A 20,108-nucleotide genomic window follows, 5' to 3' on the forward strand; every position below is an offset into this window, starting at 1 on the left:
AACAATACAAACGTTGTTCCAACAAATGCAACATTTAAAATCAGTTGTTGTTGTTTAGTCGTTTAGTCGTGTCCGACTCTTCGTGACCCCATGGACCATAGCACGCCAGGCACTCCTGTCTTGCACTGCCTCCCGTAGTTTGGTCAAACTCATGTTCGTAGCTTCGAGAACACTGTCCAACCATCTTGTCCTCTGTCGTCCCCTTCTCCTAGTGCCCTCAATCTTTCCCAACATCAGGGTCTTTTCCAAGGATTCTTCTCTTCTCATGAGGTGGCCAAAGTATTGGAGCCTCAGCTTCACTATCTGTCCTTCCAGGGAGCACTCAGGGCTGATTTCCTTAAGAATTGATAGGTTTGATCTTCTAACAGTCCATGGGACTCTCAAGAGTCTCCTCCAGCACCATAATTCAAAAGCATCAATTCTTCGGCGATCAGCCTTCTTTATGGTCCAGCTCTCACTTCCATACATCACTACTGGGAAAACCATAGCTTTAACTATACGGACCTTTGTCGGCAAGGTGATGTCTCTGCTTTTTAAGATGCTGTCTAGGTTTGTCATTGCTTTTCTCCCAAGAAGCAGGCGTCTTTTAATTTCGTGACTGCTGTCACCATCTGCAGTGATCAAGGAGCCCAAGAAAGTAAAATCTCTCACTGCCTCCATTTCTTCCCCTTCTATTTGCCAGGAGGTGATGGGACCAGTGGCCATGATCTTGGTTTTTTTGATGTTGAGCTTCAGACCATATTTTGCGCTCTCCTCTTTCACCCTCATTAAAAGGTTCTTTAATTCCTCCTCACTTTCTGCCATCAAGGTTGTGTCATCTGCATATCTGAGGTTGTTGATATTTCTTCCGGCAATCTTAATTCCTGCTTGGGATTCATCTAGTCCAGCCTTTCGCATGATGAATTCTGCATATAAGTTAAATAAGCAGGGAGACAATATACAACCTTGTCGTACTCCTTTCCCAATTTTGAACCAATCAGTTGTTCCATATCCAGTTCTAACTGTAGCTTCTTGTCCCACATAGAGATTTCTCAGGAGACAGATGAGGTGATCAGGCACTCCCATTTCTTTAAGAACTTGCCATAGTTTGCTGTGGTCGACACAGTCAAAGGCTTTTGCATAGTCAATGAAGCAGAAGTAGACGTTTTTCTGGAACTCTCTAGCTTTCTCCATAATCCAGCGCATGTTTGCTATTTGGTCTCTGGTTCCTCTGCCCTTTCGAAATCCAGCTTGCACTTCTGGGAGTTCTCGGTCCACATACTGCCTAAGCCTGCCTTGTAGAATTTTAAGCATAACCTTGCTAGCGTGTGAAATGAGCGCAATTGTGCGGTAGTTGGAGCATTCTTTGGCACTGCCCTAAAATCAGTAACACTATACAAAAGTGATAATCCAGTAATAATAATCAATAACCAAAAAATAACCTTTCTCTGCATTACACAAGGATCATCACCAAGGTTTCCAGTCAAAACAGTATCAAGAACTACAACAATTTTAATGTTCAAATTCCTGTTAAATGGATACCAGTGCCAGTGTTGGTACCAGATGAGCTTCCCTGGGAAGGGAATTCAAAAAATGAGGAGGTTGGCTCTGAAAAATACCATTATCTTATTGCCAACCTCTTATCTTCTTCTGGGTGAAACACACAGAGGAAAGCCTCTGATTATGATATTAGGGTCTGAGTAGGATGGGGAAAGGCATTTCATGAGCTGTGTAGGGCTTTATAGATTAATAAAATCAACTTTTTGGGCACAGAAAACAAACTGGAAGACAGTGTAGCTGGGCCAGAAATGGTGTTGTGTGTTCAGACTGCTTGGTTACCACTGATAATCTAGCCACTGAGTTTTGCACTAGATGTGCTTTCCAAACCATCTTCAAAGGCAGCCCAACATATATAACACAATGCAGTAAACAAACCAAGACAGACCATTGAAGCCAGGCTATCTGTGTCTAAACAAGGCCACAGCTGGACCACCAGGTTAAGTTGATATAAGATATTCTGTGCAACAGAGACAAGGCAGTATCACCCACTCAGCTTAGACAACCATTTCAGTAGGATATAATGACTGATGGTATCCAAAGCCCAAGGAGACATAAAATGAGCCCTGGTGGATGAGAAAAAAGTCTCATCTAATCCAGTAGAACATCACAACCATGGCCAGTTCAACATGGTCATACTCTCCTGTCTCTCTTTAGACAAATGCTGTCGATCATATAAGACAGTCTCAACACTCAAACCTGGCCTAAACCTTAGTTTAAAAGGAACCAGAAAAACAATCTTATCTAGGAGTGCCTGGATCTGATTTATGAGATTTCAAAAGGAACAACACGAAGTTTGTGGTAATGGCTACAGATACTTCTGTTCTTTCCATGTCTAAGCAAATAACCAAGGCCACTACTGAGAGAAATTCATTTATCAGTTTTACAGTATCTTGGTTTTTAGTGCTTAATGCTGCACTCCTAAACCAACTCTTATTCCTCAATAAGCAAAACATACGTACGATCATCCTATCAATCATCAATCTTTATGGAGTTTTCATACCACTACATTATTTTCAAAAGGAATGCTATTGTCACAGCAAGACCGTTCAAATTTGTAACAAAAGTATTTGTAACAAAAGTATAAACACATCTCATTAATTCAACTGAAATTGCATCAAGTAGATGCTATGAATAGTTTTTGAGCACCTAGGTTACATATTTCTTAAGAAGCTTCTTAAATAAAAGAAGCCAAAAATATTTTTTTTACCATGTGAGAGCAGTGAAAGCAACAATGACATGCCAAATTAATTTCACAGCAGGCATAATTGCAACTGATTCATGAGAAGTATTCTGTATAGCAAAGCTTTAGATTAAGATAATTTATTAATAGTGTTGTTATGCAAATATGGCATGTCCTACTTTTGTCACACTTTCTGATTTAGTTAGTAAAAAGACCCTCTTCTGATTACTTAACTTATGGTTTTAACCAATTGTGTCTGAACATAATTTGAATTGTCCTTAATGGAAAATATCAGCTATGGTTATATAAAAGCTTGAAGGGTTGACAAATCTAAATCCAGACTGGTATTTTATCAATTTCAGTTGCACAAGTTAATGATTTTTTTTAAAATTCAAAATGATCAGGCAAACTGAATATTCATTCAAATTCACTTCAAGAGCAGAGGAGGACTTAGCAGTCTCCTAAATCTTCTCTGCCTTGGATAAAATCTGAGACATATTGCTTGAAGTCAGATTCAGTTAAAACTCATGTCATCATATTCTGAAGTGATTGTAGTTTCCAATCAGTCCTCAAGCACATCGCATGAGCAGTGCACAAGGCTTACTCCAATACTTCTCATAAACAATGGAAGTCTTTATCACTTGATTTCTGATGTTTATGGCATACTGAAATTATGGGTAGCAGAGCGTAAGGCTTGGTGGTTCGAATCCCCGTGATGGGGTGAGCTCCCGTTGTTCAGTCCCTGCTCCTGCCAACCTAGCAGTTCGAAACCATGTCAAAGTGCAAGTAGATAAATAGGTACTGCTCTGGCGGTAAGGTAAACGGCGTTTCCGTGCGCTGCTCTGGTTCGCCAGCAGCGGCTTAGTCATGCTGGCCACATGACTCGGAAGCTGTACGCCGGCTCCCTTGGCCAGTAAAGTGAGATGAGCGCTGCAACCCCAGAGTCATCCCCGACTGGACCTAACAGTCAGGGGTCCCTTTACCTTTACTGATAAAATGGACAAAAGTGTGTTGTAGCACAAATGAGCAAGAAATATTTATCTTCCAAATTCCGCATTGGATGTTGAACCAAACGCTAGCCCAAGTCTCTTGAGTGGCTTATCACAGGACTGGCACATCTAGTGGGGCCAAGTCAAAACAACAAGCTCCCAGCAATGACAGTGCAGCTACTTACTGGAAAGAGAGGGAGAAGCAAAGAGGAGATGGCACAGCACCAGATTGGGACTGTGCAGCACAGCAGTGGAGCCAATCTCACCAGCTCCTTGCCCCTCCCAGAAAGTGTCAGTGATGCCACCAATGGGAAGCTACTGATGTGACTCCGTCTCAACCACTCTTGGCTCAGTCATTTCTGATCCAAACACTGTGCCATTACTGCCATCACTTTGTCCAATTCAATCCAGGACCAGCATAAGCCAGCACTCAGGCCACCTCTGCCTATAGGGGCAAGTGATATTTCTTTCTGGCCTACAGGGTCCTCTGCAAAACTCTCTACAGTTGTACATATCCCCATCATATCTACCAGATACCTGTCTGCCTTGGCAGCCAATCCAAGCCCAGACAGAGAATGGGTCAGAAAAAAACATTTAAGCCTAGGTGTGATGTACTAAGCTTGGATCCTAGAACAATAGGCAAGTAGGATCGTAGAATGCAACAACTGATTGGCTTGCAGGAGAAGACCAATCAGGCTCCAGGAAGAAGTTAATCAGCCTATTAGGCTGGTAGGATCGTAGAATGTAACAACTGATTGGCCTGCAGGAAAAGACCAATCAGGCCCCAGGACGGAAGCAGAGCCAGCCAATCAGATGGGACTCATTGTGTAAACAATGTATATAAAAGCCTGAGGTTTTTTTTGGGGGGGGGCATTTCATCCACTGTTTTACAAGCTGCAATAAAGAGCATGAAGTCTCTATTTCACTAGGCATGGGTTGGCTTTCCAAAATAAGTTGTAAATATGGTAAAGAAGAAGTGTCACTTTAAATGATGACAGTGGCCTCCCTTCAAATCCTGAGGCATCAGCTACCAGGTGTGAATGGAATAGGATATAATGACATGCATTTATATTTATAACCACTCCTAGATCTACACACACACCTTTTTATTGAAGGTCCATTATTCAGTAAATACTTTGAATTTATCTTTTAAAATAGGATGCCCCTATAACTGTACAAATGCTATTCAGCCTTAGCTCTTAACTCACAAAAATTTTATTTGAAAATTAGTAAGGGCATCTTGCCTATAGGACAGGCTTTTAATATCATAAAACAAAATCATGCAGCAGTTATTTAATAAACAGTTTCTCAAACATGTAATATCATAAAATTGTAATAAGTATGTCCATAATTCATATGTTTTAAAATATATAAGCAATAAAAATTGATTATCAACATTTTGAGATACCTTGCAGAATATTTTATCAATTTATGAGTGGCAATAACTTGTAAAGATTCTGACCTTACTTAGAGCTAACTTATATATCCAGATAGAATGAAATGTTTATAAAAATCACATATTGAAAGGTATTAGATTTGTGAGCATCACTTCGCTTTAATGAGCCACTCTAGGGCAATCTTTCTGCAAATGTGGGTTTTATAAAAGATCTCAGGCCTTTGATAATCCATGGGAGAAATCAACCTGGCATCCCAGGGAATTTCTGTGAGAATATATCAACCTTTTAAAGTTTAGTAGAGGGAATAAAGGATGATCTCAAGGGATAGAAACAAAACCTACTGTGTGAGCTGAATGTCAATGACTATAACCATGAACCTACCAATGTTACCAAATGCAGAAATAATTAATTTTGCAAATCTGGTTAATGTGTTTTACTGCCTTTTCATGTTTATGAAATTAAAAGGATGTAATTTATAATATCTCATAGCTTCCATTGCAATTTAAATTTAAATCGATTCAATTATACTTTATTTTATATTGCCTCTAATTATTCAGACATTTTCATTGCTTTTTTTATCTGAAGTTTTCCCTGTAAGCTACGATGTTGACATGACCACATGTAAACCGCATGTTGGAATGACATGCTTATCTGCATAAGCCAAATTAACCTCACACTATACACATCTGAAATGCCCATTTCCAAATGTCATTGCAGTGATCATACTTGTGAGAAAGGCTTTGACAGTGTATTGAATTATCAAGCTTGCATTTTTAAAACCATATTTTCTAGGGCTTTTAATCCTTTAAATTAAGAATTCCATTGATTAGATTTGATAAATCCTGAAAAAATATAGTAGCTAATGCTACTCTGCAATTTCCTGAACAAGAGTTCATGCAGTATTTACAAAAGCTGATTACACAGGGCTGTCTTAAGCATATGCAGTGCTGGGGTGCAAAGATCCACCCCCCCCAGGTTGCCCAGTCCTAGGCACACAGGAGGGTGGAGCCGGCCGGCTGCCTCAGTGTCTTGCTGGCTCGGTCGCCCCCGAACTTGCGGTGCAGAGCCACCCGCAGCAGAAGAGCCCACCGTGGCGCTCCAACCGATGGATGGGCTCTTCCTCAGACTCAACACTCGGACCCTGGACTCTTGGCCTGGCGCCGAGAGCCCAGCACCCGGGTGCCCCGCAGTCCTAGCACCTATGGGTAAAATGGTGCTGGTTCTACAAGAGCTCCCATTGCGCTGCTTGTATATGAGGTGGCACAAGCCCTTACATTAGCAAAATAACATATTTGGACTCTACCATACTAATTTGCATTATCTATATCTATACATGATATAACAATAAAATATAGACCATATAGTGTCATGAATTTCACTGGATGACCTTGTGCCAGTCACCGCCACTCCGCCTCACAGGGTTGTTGTCATTAAATGAAGAGGCGGACAACCATGTATGCTACCTTGATCTCATTGAAGAAAAAGGTGGGATACAAATGCAATAAATAAAAACTGCTTTAAACATTCCGGCATTTACTAATATGTACCAAAGGCAGGGAGGAAATCCTAGTTCCCTGCCGCATGGAACTTACGTGATAAATATTGCTGATATTTTCTTGTAAATGTTACACTTAGGATCACACACAAAATGCATTATGGACACTCCTTCAATATGTAATGTAATGTAAAAGGTAAAGGGACCCCTGACCGTTAGGTCCAGTCACGGATGACTCTGGGGTTGCGGCGCTCATCTCGCTCTATAGGCCGAGGGAGCTGGTGTACAACTTCCGGGTCATGTGGCCAGCATGACTAAGCAGCTTCTGGCGAACCAGAGCAGCACACGGAAACGCCGTTTACCTTCCCGCCGGAGCGGTACCTATTTATCTACTTGCACTTTGATGTGCTTTTGAACTGCTAGGTTGGCAGTAATGCAATGCGGATATGTCAAATAGGGGTCATAACACTATATGGGTGCGCTGGATGTTGAACAGCAAGACTGAAATCCACTAAAAAGGTAAGACAAACACACAAATAAAAATACATGGGGCCATTTATATATTTAAACATTCTGAGGGCTGTGGAATGCTCACTGACAAAACCTCACATTTTTGTTCTTTGAATTTTTTTTCAGCTATTTGAAGCCATGCTGCCACTTCTAATTTGGTATCTTGCTTAGTCTTTCCTCCCCCCACACTTCAGTAAGTAATGCCAGATTACAAAAGTTTACATGGCAAACATTAAGTTGTCCTATAAAGTTGATCAGATTTGGATATGTGTTGGTGTGGTTTTGTGGTTAGTTAGTATCAGACCAGGGAAGCTTTCTCCATTCTGGTGCTCTCCTGCTGTTTTTTAAACTGCAGCTACCATTATCCTCCGTTTGCAACTCCCACCAGCAGCTGCAATGTGGACACCACCCTGAGATCTTTGTAGGAAGAAAAGGATTAAAATGTATACTCTTCATTAAAACAAAGATGGAAATGGTTTGCTTTCTGAGAATGGTAACAACACGAGAAAGCAATAGAATGTACCCCTGGGGCTACCAGACAGAGGCTTTCTGTTTTCCCACACTGGTTTGGAGTGAGAGACCCCCCACAGTGGATAATATTGCATGTTCAGACCTTTAAACCTCTCCCCTTAAATAAATTCACACAAGACTCAAATTTTTGGTTTGGTTTTTGGCAGAATTTAGGCCACAACTTTATTGATTACAGCAAGTGAGTGGTTGCATAGGCTCTGGTTTGACTAGCTCTCTGCACCAGGTAGCGCTATCGTAGGTCAGCCAAGGGTGAACACCTGGAATGGCGGAAAGCGGGGACATGCTATGTCCACCACCCAGATGTCCCCCTGGACTTAGGCACAGGCACAACCCTTCACAGGGTGGACCAAACCATTGAGTCCCTGGATTCCTTTAACGGAATACTCTTTCACATAGGGATGGCAAGAGTTCCCCCCCCCATCCCTATCACCTGAGCCTATCCGCAACCTTACAAGTTGTGATGATTTGCTACGCGGCAGGCGAAACCCAAATGGCACCAGCCAATCAGCCAAGTGGAAAAAATTCCTGCCATGCCCCTGTCCCAATGACAGACGACACACGACGGCATAGGAAGGTCAAGCACGCAAGCCCTAAATATAGAGAGAGGTGGGCGGGTGCTCCGATGCACTGACCAAGAGAGAAAGCTCAGGGTCACATGCATGGGCATATATCCCTTGATCCATCTGGCTAGCGTCCCATTGGTCAGATTAAACGCAGCAACAAGGGTCCTACCAATTGGGTGTTGTGGCTATCCAATCGTACCCACCCACAACACAAGGGTTTGGTGCCAGGTCTCACCGCAACACGTGCCCTCTTTGAGGGAGGACACAATTTGCCCTTTTGGGGGAGCAGGCCTCACTGAAAAGAGGAGTTCTTTCTGTGGCTGTCAAAGCATCACTGAAAACCTGCATAGCATTTTAACAGAAAGCAAAATATGTCTAGAGGTTGGGCCTTTTGTTGATATATGAAAAAAGTAATCCCATCCTGCCTATCCTTCTATGTAGAAAATATGGTCCTCCTTCAAGGGTGTTCTTAACGACACCCCATTTCCTTGTATGGTATGTAAAAGGCCTTATCAGGTGCATCTTTCAAATATTTTGAAATCGTGACCTTATCTATTTCTAGAAACTGTTTGAGTACATCATGGTGACATGTACTGTATAATAAATTACCATACTTTTCACAACTGACGAGGTGCTCATTTATTTCGGTACATGTTTTCTTCTAATGTCAAACTTCTACCGTATTATCCTATCTAAAAAGAATGCCTTGCAAATGCTGACTGAAGGCGTTCCATTGTTTCTTGCAAGGTGACTATGACACTTATTGACCGGCGGAAATGTAGTAATGCAAAGGTTAAATATTTTGAATCAGAGCTTGAGGTCAGACCTACAATTGAATGAATGACTTAGGTTTTTGTTTCTGTTTTGTTTTTTAGTCACATAAAAGCCCCCACAATAAGGGGATTTCAGCTGTTTCTTTGCAAGACACAAACTGAGTTGGAATGACTGCAGATACATCGGCATCTAACATGGCTGGGTCACTTGACCAGTTTGTAAGGCTTTAATTTAAAGAATATATTGCAGGATCACCTCCCTGAAATGGTATATTTCCTGCCTCATCTGTTTACATGCACTCCATATGAAGATCCGAGAGTATTTATTTATTTATTGCTTTGTGGCACGGGGCAGTAAACTGCAAATAATCTCAAAAAAATCTAGTTTCTCAGTGGAAGTAAACATGTCTTCTAAAACCATATGCACAGATTGTATTTCTTTGTAATCTCTTATTCATTTATTAATTTAAAGTATTTAATTAATTCATCTTCAGTACAAAATATTTGCAAAAGTAATAAGCTTCTCAATAATGGCATTTCCCTCTGTCTGATTGACAATTATATTTGAGTCCCTGAGAGGGGATATGGCCGATACTGGTGCTGTGGACTTAAATGTTTGGAAATGTGTGTGATACAAAGACTTGAACAGTCCCAACATTTCATACACTTCCATTTTTAGGTAAATGTCTACAAATATTCATCAAAGGTAAACTTATGTTTTACTTTCAGTCACTCCTTTTGAAATCTAAGTGCTAAACATTTTCTACATAGAAAATATTCTGAATTCAAATTATGTATGACAGCAGTTACAGTATCTTCTGTACCAATCAGATATCCCTCGCCCCATTAAACATATATTTTTTTTCTGGTGAATATCTATATGCAATTATACTGGCAGGCGAAAATGGTGATCTTTACACTAAACAGGCAGAATACTCCAGACTTCTAACTGGCTAATCTCCTCCCAGATATTAAAATTGTAACCTTGGAAGTGTTATAACATGTCTTTCAAAATGAAGAAGGCATAGCTCTCATTTTCCCATGTTCTTGTTTAAAACCCGCCAGACAAGATGTAAATAACATAAAAATTTGGTCTATGGATACTATTCAAAAAGACAAGGCAACCATTAAATATAATGAAAGAATTTGATTGCCTAAAAGTGGAAGCCAAGTTGTAAATGGTTAACCAGAGGGGTTTTGCAGCAGCCTTGAGGGAGTCTTTCATCTTCACTGATGCCTGCAACAATGCCTTAAGCAAAAAACTAATTAAAGAAAAATAGGTGTTCCCTTTGATTTCTTACATCACCTAGGGAGAAAAATATTACAGTCAAGTTGGACTTTAAATATATATATATATTACTGCCATTAAATATCTGATTTCCAAAATAAATAGCGATAATTAAGAATGATGTTTAACTGTATCATGTTTTTTTAGAAATAGAATTGCCCCAATGTAGCAAGATTCTATTTATACAACAAAGGATTATGTGCATATATGATCTTTGCACTAAACTGATGGGCGGGGCTACAGTATCAGTCTCAATCAATATTACTTATAGAGGAGCAGGGCAGGTGTCAATGTACGAAAGGAATCAACTGGCCAATATGTATGCAATTTCAATTCACTAAGAAGGACTGTTCATCTATTTTAGATTCTGGATGCATGCAATTGATCAAGGTGGCCAGATATTATTCCTGTGTATGGATTAATCTTACTTCTTCACATAAATTTCTCCCCTCATTATGAATGTTATGGGAGAGGGAGTTCAAGGAGCATCTTCACCAGCTTCCACCAAACACTGTTACTTTAAGACTGAATATTTGTGGCTCTTCTATAGACCAAAATAATGGGGTATAATCAACTACTGCTGTCTGTTCAATTAGTGTGAAACTACAAAACAATCTATAAACAGCATTTTTTCTCCTATAAAAGTAATACAGGCAAATAACCTAACCCTAGAATCATTTTCTAGTTATGCTATCACACTAAAAACACCACCTGTAATTTAGCCAAAAATAAGGTTCTTTGGCTGAGATTCAGCTTTAAGTAAAAATTCTAGCCTATGGATTTATATATAATTAAGATGAATACAAATCTATTTCAGGATCACACAAAACTTTTGCAAAGAATGAAGATGTGGAGGAAAGAAAATGTATCAAGTTGTTCCTTCCCTCAACCTCCACATTGATGGGTTCCTTTTACGAGAGCTGGGACAAAGCTATATACCATAGTGGCAAATAAAACATGTTAAGTGTGTTTTAAGTGCAATGTACAAGGTGACGCTAGATGACAATGGTGATCCTTATGGAAAATTCAATATATATTTAAAAATGCTTTAAAAACATTTTTCAGAACAGTTTTATATGTGTGTAGATTCTACCCTGGTCCTCTCCACATAACCAGGTGTCCTGTTTTTAGCAATGCCCAAGTGCACATAGAGATAGACATACCACCTGTGATATGCAGTCTCTGTAAGTACAGAGTCCATGAATGCATGGATGTTAGGGAAAGGAGACCAAGTTGCTATGCTATCCATTCTGTCTGGATGTAAGAATGAATATAGAGAATAAGTATTAGGAAACAGAAGTAAAAATGTACTACTCTCCCTATTGTCAAAATACTGCATATGAAACAATGGTAGTAACCTTAAGCATGAGTGATCTACAAAGTGACAAGTTCCTATATTTCTCATGCAATTTTAATTGAAATTCAGGATAGTCCAGTTGGAAAAAACAGCACAAACTCATTTTGCTTACTAGGTCCCCAAATATGCTGAGTTTCCACCCCCAATAATGTGTCCCATAACCCTAATTCTGCACAGTTCCTTGGGTAGCTAATTAGAGATACATAGATAGATAGATAGATAGATAGATAGAGATAGATAGATAGATAGATAGATAGATAGATAGATAGATAGATAGATAGATTCTTAATTGCGGCTAAAAGCCCACACAAGCAAAGTACAGCTAATTGGAGAATTGTGCAAATGAACTAAAGATAGTGTTGGCAGCTTCTGTATACATAAAGAAAAAGAGGAAAGGAGGTCGAACCCAACATTGTATTCTGCCTCCACCAAAAACAAAAAACCCTCCACATGTCAAACCAGAATCAATATATCATTATCTTTGTTCTCTCCTTATTACCTTTTCCCATTTCCTCTATGCTCTAATTTCCTGTATTTATACATGGTATATGATTTTCTGTCAATTACATTTGAAGCATATAGGTATTAAGACTGAGAAGCACTATTGGAATAAATATTAACTACTTTATAAGAAATGCATGGAAAAGGCTTTTTAATTTTATTTTGCTATTGAACTACAATTGAACAAGGTTAGTATGCCAAACTGGTTACTCAGTTTGAAAGAGATTCACTCCAGAACTGCTGTTTAAAAAGCTACACAGCAACCTTTTGTTGCATTCTTCAAGAAGTGTATGAATAGTTTGAAGAATAACCATGAAGAAGTAGGTTAGCAAAGTAGATTGCGAAAGGGCATGTTCATGGCAAAAGTATTGGACGGCTAGGGGAATAAGTGGCAGCAGCGGTGGAATAAAGGGGGTGTAACAACACATCACCATAAAAAACACAAATGAGTAGAACAAAGTGGCTCCACAATGCTTGTGGACAAAGAAGAAAAGTGTTTCGGAGATATCTACCTGCTAGCATAATTGCAGCAGCTGTACCATCTAACCCCTATCAGTCATAATCTGGAACAGTGCCACTTTCTATTAGCCAGGTAATAGAGGAACTGAAATTATTTATACGAGTCCATGTGAACCACTCCGTTTGCTCCAATGCATTCTGATGACTTAATTAGATAGTCAGTGTAGCACATGTGGCTTTCCAGTCAGGTTCATCACAAAAGGCCAGTTCATCAAAGAAGGAGAGTTGTGTGCTCTACAGCTAGATTAGAAATACGGATTTCTTCATTAAGTATCATGCAGCTGACTGTGCCTCTTGGTTTGTCACCATCTATTCAGACAATTAAATAAAACCTCATGCTGGATAAACTGGGGCTAATAAAGAGACCTTGAATTGAAGTGCAGCTGGCAATCTTTTCTTTATTAAGACCTGGCAGCATACATAGTGACAGCATCTAAAAGGCAAAACGTGTGGAGTCATTTCTTATTCTCTCTCCCCACCCCCCGCACTCTTAATATCTACCCTCTTTGGGCCATGACATTTTGGTTGATAGGATTTACAGACCTTTGTTGTTCTCACAAAAAAGGCAAAGAATAAACAAAGGTCATCTGTTAGAGCTAGGGAAACTGGAACATTCAACGCGCTTAGACCCTTTCTCTGTGTCAATCAAAATAAAAAGTGAGGAGAAAGAGACGTGTGATGACTGACAACCCTGTTCCTGGAAGAAAAGTTTTTAAAATATGGCAGATACAGTTTGCCATATAAAGATATTGTTTGAAGATGCTACATTTTTCAAACAGAACTGCAGTTCAAATCACACGTATTAAATTCTATAGATATAATCAGTGGAATTTTATTCCAAGTATACAGGTGAAGTGTAAGACTATAATCAGTGAATAAATCGGGACGGGGAGGAATTATGATGTTGCAATGTTTACAAAAGATATACACAATGTGTCTTGTACACATAGCACTTATGCCTCCGTAAATAAAATTGAACTTTGACACTTAGCTTGCAAAGTTTGGCTTATGCCATTATGAAATAATGATCTTCCCAATGGCAGCTTAATGTAACATACACTAAACATGAATGGCTGAATGGACATACGGTACAATGTTTCATTGAGATAGTGTGCTTATAGATTACACTGAAATAATGATCTTCCAATGTATAGCTTAATTTGCAGCAAACAAACATGAATTGATACGATAACATGATGTTTGGTTGAGATGGTTTGCTCAGCAATTACACAGTATCATGATGAAATAGGCTATAAACAAGTCAAATATGAGAAGCAGCCATACCAAATTAAATAATAATTATTATTAAACTATGATGGAGTATATTTGGTTTGCACTACAGCGAGCAATATAAAAAGTATATCTATCAATCATCTATCTATCTATCTATCTATCTATCTATCTATCTATCTATCTATCATCTATCTCTCTAATATTTAAGAATTTAATGCAAATCAGTATCTAAAGTGCAATTAGTTACAGTAAATAGCTTCTCATTTAGCTATTCATATTCTTCACAGCATGCTGATACCCATAAGAATATGGGCATACACTGTGGGACTCATGTTCACTGTGAATCAAACTGCTGTCTTAGATCAGTTTTAGTATTAAACGTGAAAAGCATACAGTGGAACCTCGGTTTATGAACACCCCGGTTTACGAATTTTCGGTTTACAAACACAGCGGACCCATCTGGAACGGATTAATTCACTTTCCATTACTTTCAATGGGAAAGTTCGCTTCAGTTTATGAACACTTCAGTTTATGAACAGACTTCCGGAATCAATTACACCCATGCTTCGGTGTAATCCCCACCCCCCGCACTCTTAATATCTACCCTCTTTGGGCCATGACATTTTGGTTGATAGGATTTACAGACCTTTGTTGTTCTCACAAAAAAGGCAAAGAATAAACAAAGGTCATCTGTTAACAAAGGTCATCGGGTTAAGTACGCTTCAGGTTGAGTACTCCGCGGACCCGTCTGGAACGGATTAATCCACTTTCCATTACTTTCAATGGGAAAGTTCGCTTCAGTTTATGAACGCTTCAGTTTATAAACAGACTTCTGGAGCCAATTGTGTTCATAAACCGAGGTACCACTGTATTTGAAAGGGTAGGGACACTTCTCCTGAAAAGCAAGGGCACCATTGTGGGAGCCTGCAACAGTTGTAGGAGCCTGCAGCAGCCTGCAGTCTTGCCCACATCCCTATGAATAGCCATCCAAGAATCATCTCCCCACTTACCCCACCTTTCATGCCAGAAGTGAAATCTAGACATGTAGAAGCTATATCAAAGAGTTTGTCTAAGTAACTTTCAGCAGGGCAACAGCTAAGGGCAATTTAATTCAGGTAAACATTTGCTAACCAATGAGTATGCAGGTTGTTATCTTTTCGTTGTAAAAGCTTTGCAAACTATTATTTTTCCTGTTTTGCTGACTGACCTATATCAAATGGATAAAATCTATTACAGTAACTGAACTAAAATGTTGAGAGATTAATATCATAATTTAAGCTTGCCTTATAATCAGCCAGTCCTAGTTTCTCCTTATCTATTTTAAACCAATACAAATCCAGAAATCATATCCATAGATAATGTTAAAATCTTAACAGAATAAATATATCAGGTATAAGATATCAGATATAAGGGTCTCAGAACCTATCATCACTGAATACTGCAGTCTTAATGAAAATTGAACCCAGACCTCCTATTAAATTTTTAAACATTCTCCTGATAAACTGGTAGTTGCTAACCAACTATTACTGCATCATCTAATGTTGTTGACAAGCCTTTGTGGCAACATTGTTTATAATATAGAAGCAACATCCTAATGTATTCCTTGGATTAATGACAACAGTAGATGTGTGACCATAAGGGAAGCAACATGAGTGTTTCCATTTGTCTCTAAGAGAATATGGATTGCATACTTAATTTACATACAGTAGCATACCAGTATACACAAGAATAAAATGTCCATTACCTACACAAAATGTCCACTGCCTACATCAAAATATTATATGCCCCCTGTTGCTGGGAAAGGTTGAAAGGTCTCCCGAACTTTTCCTTATTCACTTGAGTCTGTGAACCCCAGAAGGAGAGGGCCCACCTCTAGCCCAAGACAGACAGTTGTGTGGGTTGTGTTTTCACCTACCGTATCATGCTGACTGAATGCAAGGTTGCTCTATTATCTCCCAAATACCAAGGGAGTTTTTACATGTTTTGTTTTCTCAAGATCCCTTGAAACACAACCCCATTTGGTGTGGATTCTTTTGTTTACCTTCACTCTTTTCTAAGCACAACCAGTTAAATCTTGGTTTTTAAGCAACACCAAGAAAGGCCTCAAACAATTTTGGGAGGCTCCCTGTAAATAAGCTGAAACATCCTGATGTCATAGGGAAGGTATAACAGTTGAAGCCATAGTAATTTGCATTTAGGTTGTACTTGGCTTTTCTATTTATTGCAGTTTAAATTATACATACTGTATAAGTTTTCTTTGTGAACCATTCAAGTTTTAAAACGCAACACAGACAAATCTTTTTTTTATTTGATGTGCTCTGAAAAGGACTGCCAAAATCTTTGGCTAAATTGGCTTCATTGTGTTTTGAGAGTCAATATATGCCAACAGGTTAGTAATACAACCCACATGATATATAAACATGCTAGATCATCCATGTCTGTATAATGAAATAAAAACAGGACAGTATAATACTTAGGCTGTATGATTCTTTCAATTTGAAGCTTGCTTTAGCACACTATTTAACCATTTTGAGAATACCTTGTAAGTAGTTCATTACCTTCCTAACTCCTGCTAGCTCTATTGACACATGAAAGATTCTGCCTTAAAAAAGGGTCTGTTGTAGCAAAAACAGCAGAGTATATTGTGGCAATTTAAAGATGATATTCTCAGCTGGCAGATTAGAGTACAGCCTATAAAGCAGTTCTGTTAGCATAAAGACTTTCACCTGTGAATAGAATACCCTCTCCCTCTGCCCCTAAATCTGTTCTGAGGGTTCTCCCAACCCTTTCTGTGCTGAGGGATATCAGACGAGCAGCACAGCTTCACCAAGCTGTCCACTATTGCCACAGACATAATCAACACAACCCCAGTTTGCATCCAGAATACACCCACCCACCCACCATATTCTGTCTTCTATAGTCATATCTCATAATACAACTGCATTCTGTTCAACTTGTGAGACAGGAACTCATATAGGAAGGCTTTACATTGGTATTCTTAAAGCTGCAGCCATTCAACACACTGAAGACAGACTAGTACACATGCATAGCATAGGGACACACCCTGAAGAGAAAGCAGCAGAAAATTGGTTGTTGCCATCTACACCTCCAAGCTAAAAATGAGTACCATCTTAGCCAATGGTGCTTCTCTCTAACAAGCCTCGGGGGACATTTACACACAAACTAAACTAAAACCAAACTGGCTTATCCATAGCATGACAGAGACACAGAAAGATGCACTAGCTCTGCAGGAAATGTCAGTGCAAACTCTATGTCTCCATACTTGTTTATAACACCCTAGTGAATAATATCAGATGTATCATCTGGAGATCATCCTCAAAGGGATGAGATCACATCCCAGCAATGCCCTTCCTTTTAAACAGTCTTTCTGGACACAAATTTGATATAGAAACAGCAGTATTCAGAAACTGGTGGGACAACATTTCAGTCTCTCAGAGCATTTCTGTTGCTGGCATGAAGGCCACTATCTATCTATCTATCTATCTATCTATCTATCTATCTATCTATCATCTATCTATCATCTATCTATCTATCTATCTATCTATCTATCATCTATCTCTCGATTTAACAATTGAGTTCTTACTAATACAGAACTGGTATTATGTGACACCTGCAGTAGTGCCAGTTCAACGCATGTGAGGTAAGGCGATATTATAGGTAAACTGGTCCAAATATGTTAAGAGCTTTGTAAACTAATAGTATCATTTTGAACTTGGCCTGGTAGCAGAATGGCAATCGGTGAAGATCTCTGACCACGGAGTTTTAATAAACTTCAAAGGGAGGCTCCAGAATGAAGTAGAATTTATTAGCAAACTGGATTCTGCTCCATTTGGTCTACTGAACTTTGGTTTTCATTTCTACTGCAGATACAAAATTAGCATACCATCTCTAGAACTATATTGTTCAAGAATTCATCAGTGCTCTGGACTCTACAGTGGGAAGAGACACACCATTCTTAATAATTTATTTATATTTTAGCTGTTTATTTTCTATAGTACTGTTCCTTGTTATTCAAGAATTATTCTTAAATCACTTTTGCCCTTTGTGTTTTTAGGTAACACACACACGTGTGTGTGTGTGTGTGTGCATGTGTGTAACAGAAAAACCCAGAGAAGCCATTTAGTGCCTACAATAATAAAACATAGAGTACTCAAATTTTGCAGTCTCTCTCTCACAGGTACATTCACACTGACAAGTCACATTCTGTGGTACAAATGTTTTGTATAACACAAATCCTACCTGGAATAAGCTGACCCAGTAACTGATGGACCCGAGACAGGCTGAGTACAGCTACCACGACAGTAAAAGAATAACGTTTCCATTTCATGTTGCTTCTGTTCTTGCATTACACCAGCCCAACAACACTTTTAGAAATGTTATCTGTAACAAGGAAAAATTAGACTGTTTACATTGTCAAACAATTCAGAAGATTTTAAAAAAATATTCTGTGCTGAATTAATCTCTAGAATAACCACACATACAAACACCGCAAAATCTTCTGCTATGAGACTAAGTTGACTCCTGGCTAAGGTCTCTCATTTAAGAAATGTTGTACTTATTTGTTTGTTTGTTAGATTCCATTTGTGAATCACTTTCCTTATGTGAATCGCTTTCCATAAACAGTCTCTAAGCAATTTTACAGTAAAATCAACAATTAAAACAATTCCATATGTGAAAACAAATGAAAAACAATTCCATTTATAAAATAGTTATATATGTATATATATATATGTGTATATATATATATATATATATATATATATATATATATATATATATATACACACACACACACACACACACACACACACACACACACACAATTTAAAAACATTCCCATATGTAAAAACAATTCTATATATACAAACTATTTAAAAACAATTCCAAATATAGAAACAAAGTCATATATAAAAACAGAATAGAATAAAAGGTTGAGAATGGCAATTCAGTTATGAAGACCATTTAAGAACACTCAAGGCAATAGGTGTCTTGGTATATAATTGATATATAATTTTAGATACGTAAAATATATGAAAATAATGCAACAGTAATCAGTGGTACATCTCTTCCCCCCTCTTTCAGGTTTGCAGCTTCTGTGATATTTATTTAGGTGCTGCTGCCATGGGAACCTACCCTGAAATACATCCAACTTCTTGCCCTTTCCCTCTTGTCTGCTTCTTTGCACCTTTTAACCCAAACTGACTAGCACTGTTCTGATGCAGACCTCATGGAGACATTCACTGAAGTTTCTTATCAGTGATGTCAGAGATTTACTTTTTTTGTTTCACTAAAGGGTTATTGCTAAAGCATGTAACTGAACACATGAAAATCTCAACATACATATGGCAGACCAATACGGCTACCTAACTGTAACTTCTAATAGTAAAAAATAATTGTCCCAGTGCAATCTCTTATTGGGTATGTGTTTCTGTTGAAAGCAGGGATGAGGTGGGAAATCAGGGTTCTAAAATATGCATGGAGCGTACATGAGGCTCTTCACTTCGGAAGTTTGCATTCCAATTTGTGGAGCGTAGCAGAAACGGTGACTGAAGAGAGCTTAAACCTAATGGAGAGCTATTCTCTTTCCATTTTAGCTTCTCAAATGCCTTAGCTATTGCATTCTGCACCAGCTGAGTTTGTTGAGGAGTTTTCACAGCATATATGGCATGTTACTATTCTGCAATGCATCAGAAAGTAACCCAAATGTACACTGGTCTGATTCCTTCAAGGGATTATTCTTCTTGCAGCAGAGCCATATATAATGACTGATCATTATACTAGCTAGGCAGACAAATGAACACTAATCCTTTTGTTGACAGAAGGGAGAGATGACTATTTGACCTATGTTGATATTATAATAATCAATATTGATAATATAGCATAATAAACTTTGCTGTTTCCAGAGGGATAGCTGCGTTAATCTGTTTGCAGCAAGAACAAAGAATCTTGTGGCATCTTAATGTCTGATGCTGCATAGACATGTCAATTCATTCCATTTTCCTGACATTTCCCTGCTAATTTTCACATTATATTTCAGCGTTCACATGATGTAAAAGTTTAGTGCTCATTTCCATGTTATTTGGTTGCACAAAGAAAAAGTTTGCAAGCCTGGAACCCTGGTCTTGGACACCAATGGCAAGGCCCTACAGAGTGCGGAAGATGCTATGCAACTGACTTTCCTTTAGTAAGGCCACTTAAGGATCCTCAATACC

The 20,108-nt window shown here is 38.7% G+C and overlaps 1 protein-coding gene across 2 annotated transcripts in view; it reads right to left on the reverse strand.

Moving 5' to 3' along the window:
• The window catches only part of ROBO1 (roundabout guidance receptor 1), a 577,709-nt gene that overhangs the window by 490,673 nt on the left and 66,928 nt on the right, over window positions 1–20,108 (reverse strand). For both annotated transcript variants that reach the window (XM_088667991.1, XM_088667990.1), the window contains exon 2: window positions 18,136–18,276. In XM_088667991.1, coding sequence (XP_088524117.1) covers window positions 18,136–18,223 — 88 coding nt within the window. In that variant the 5' untranslated portion in view covers window positions 18,224–18,276. The remainder of the gene's footprint in view (window positions 1–18,135; window positions 18,277–20,108) is intronic.

This window comes from Zootoca vivipara, chromosome 4 (assembly GCF_965207765.1).
Source record: "Zootoca vivipara chromosome 4, rZooViv2.hap1.1, whole genome shotgun sequence".
Lineage (NCBI taxonomy): Eukaryota > Metazoa > Chordata > Lepidosauria > Squamata > Lacertidae > Zootoca > Zootoca vivipara.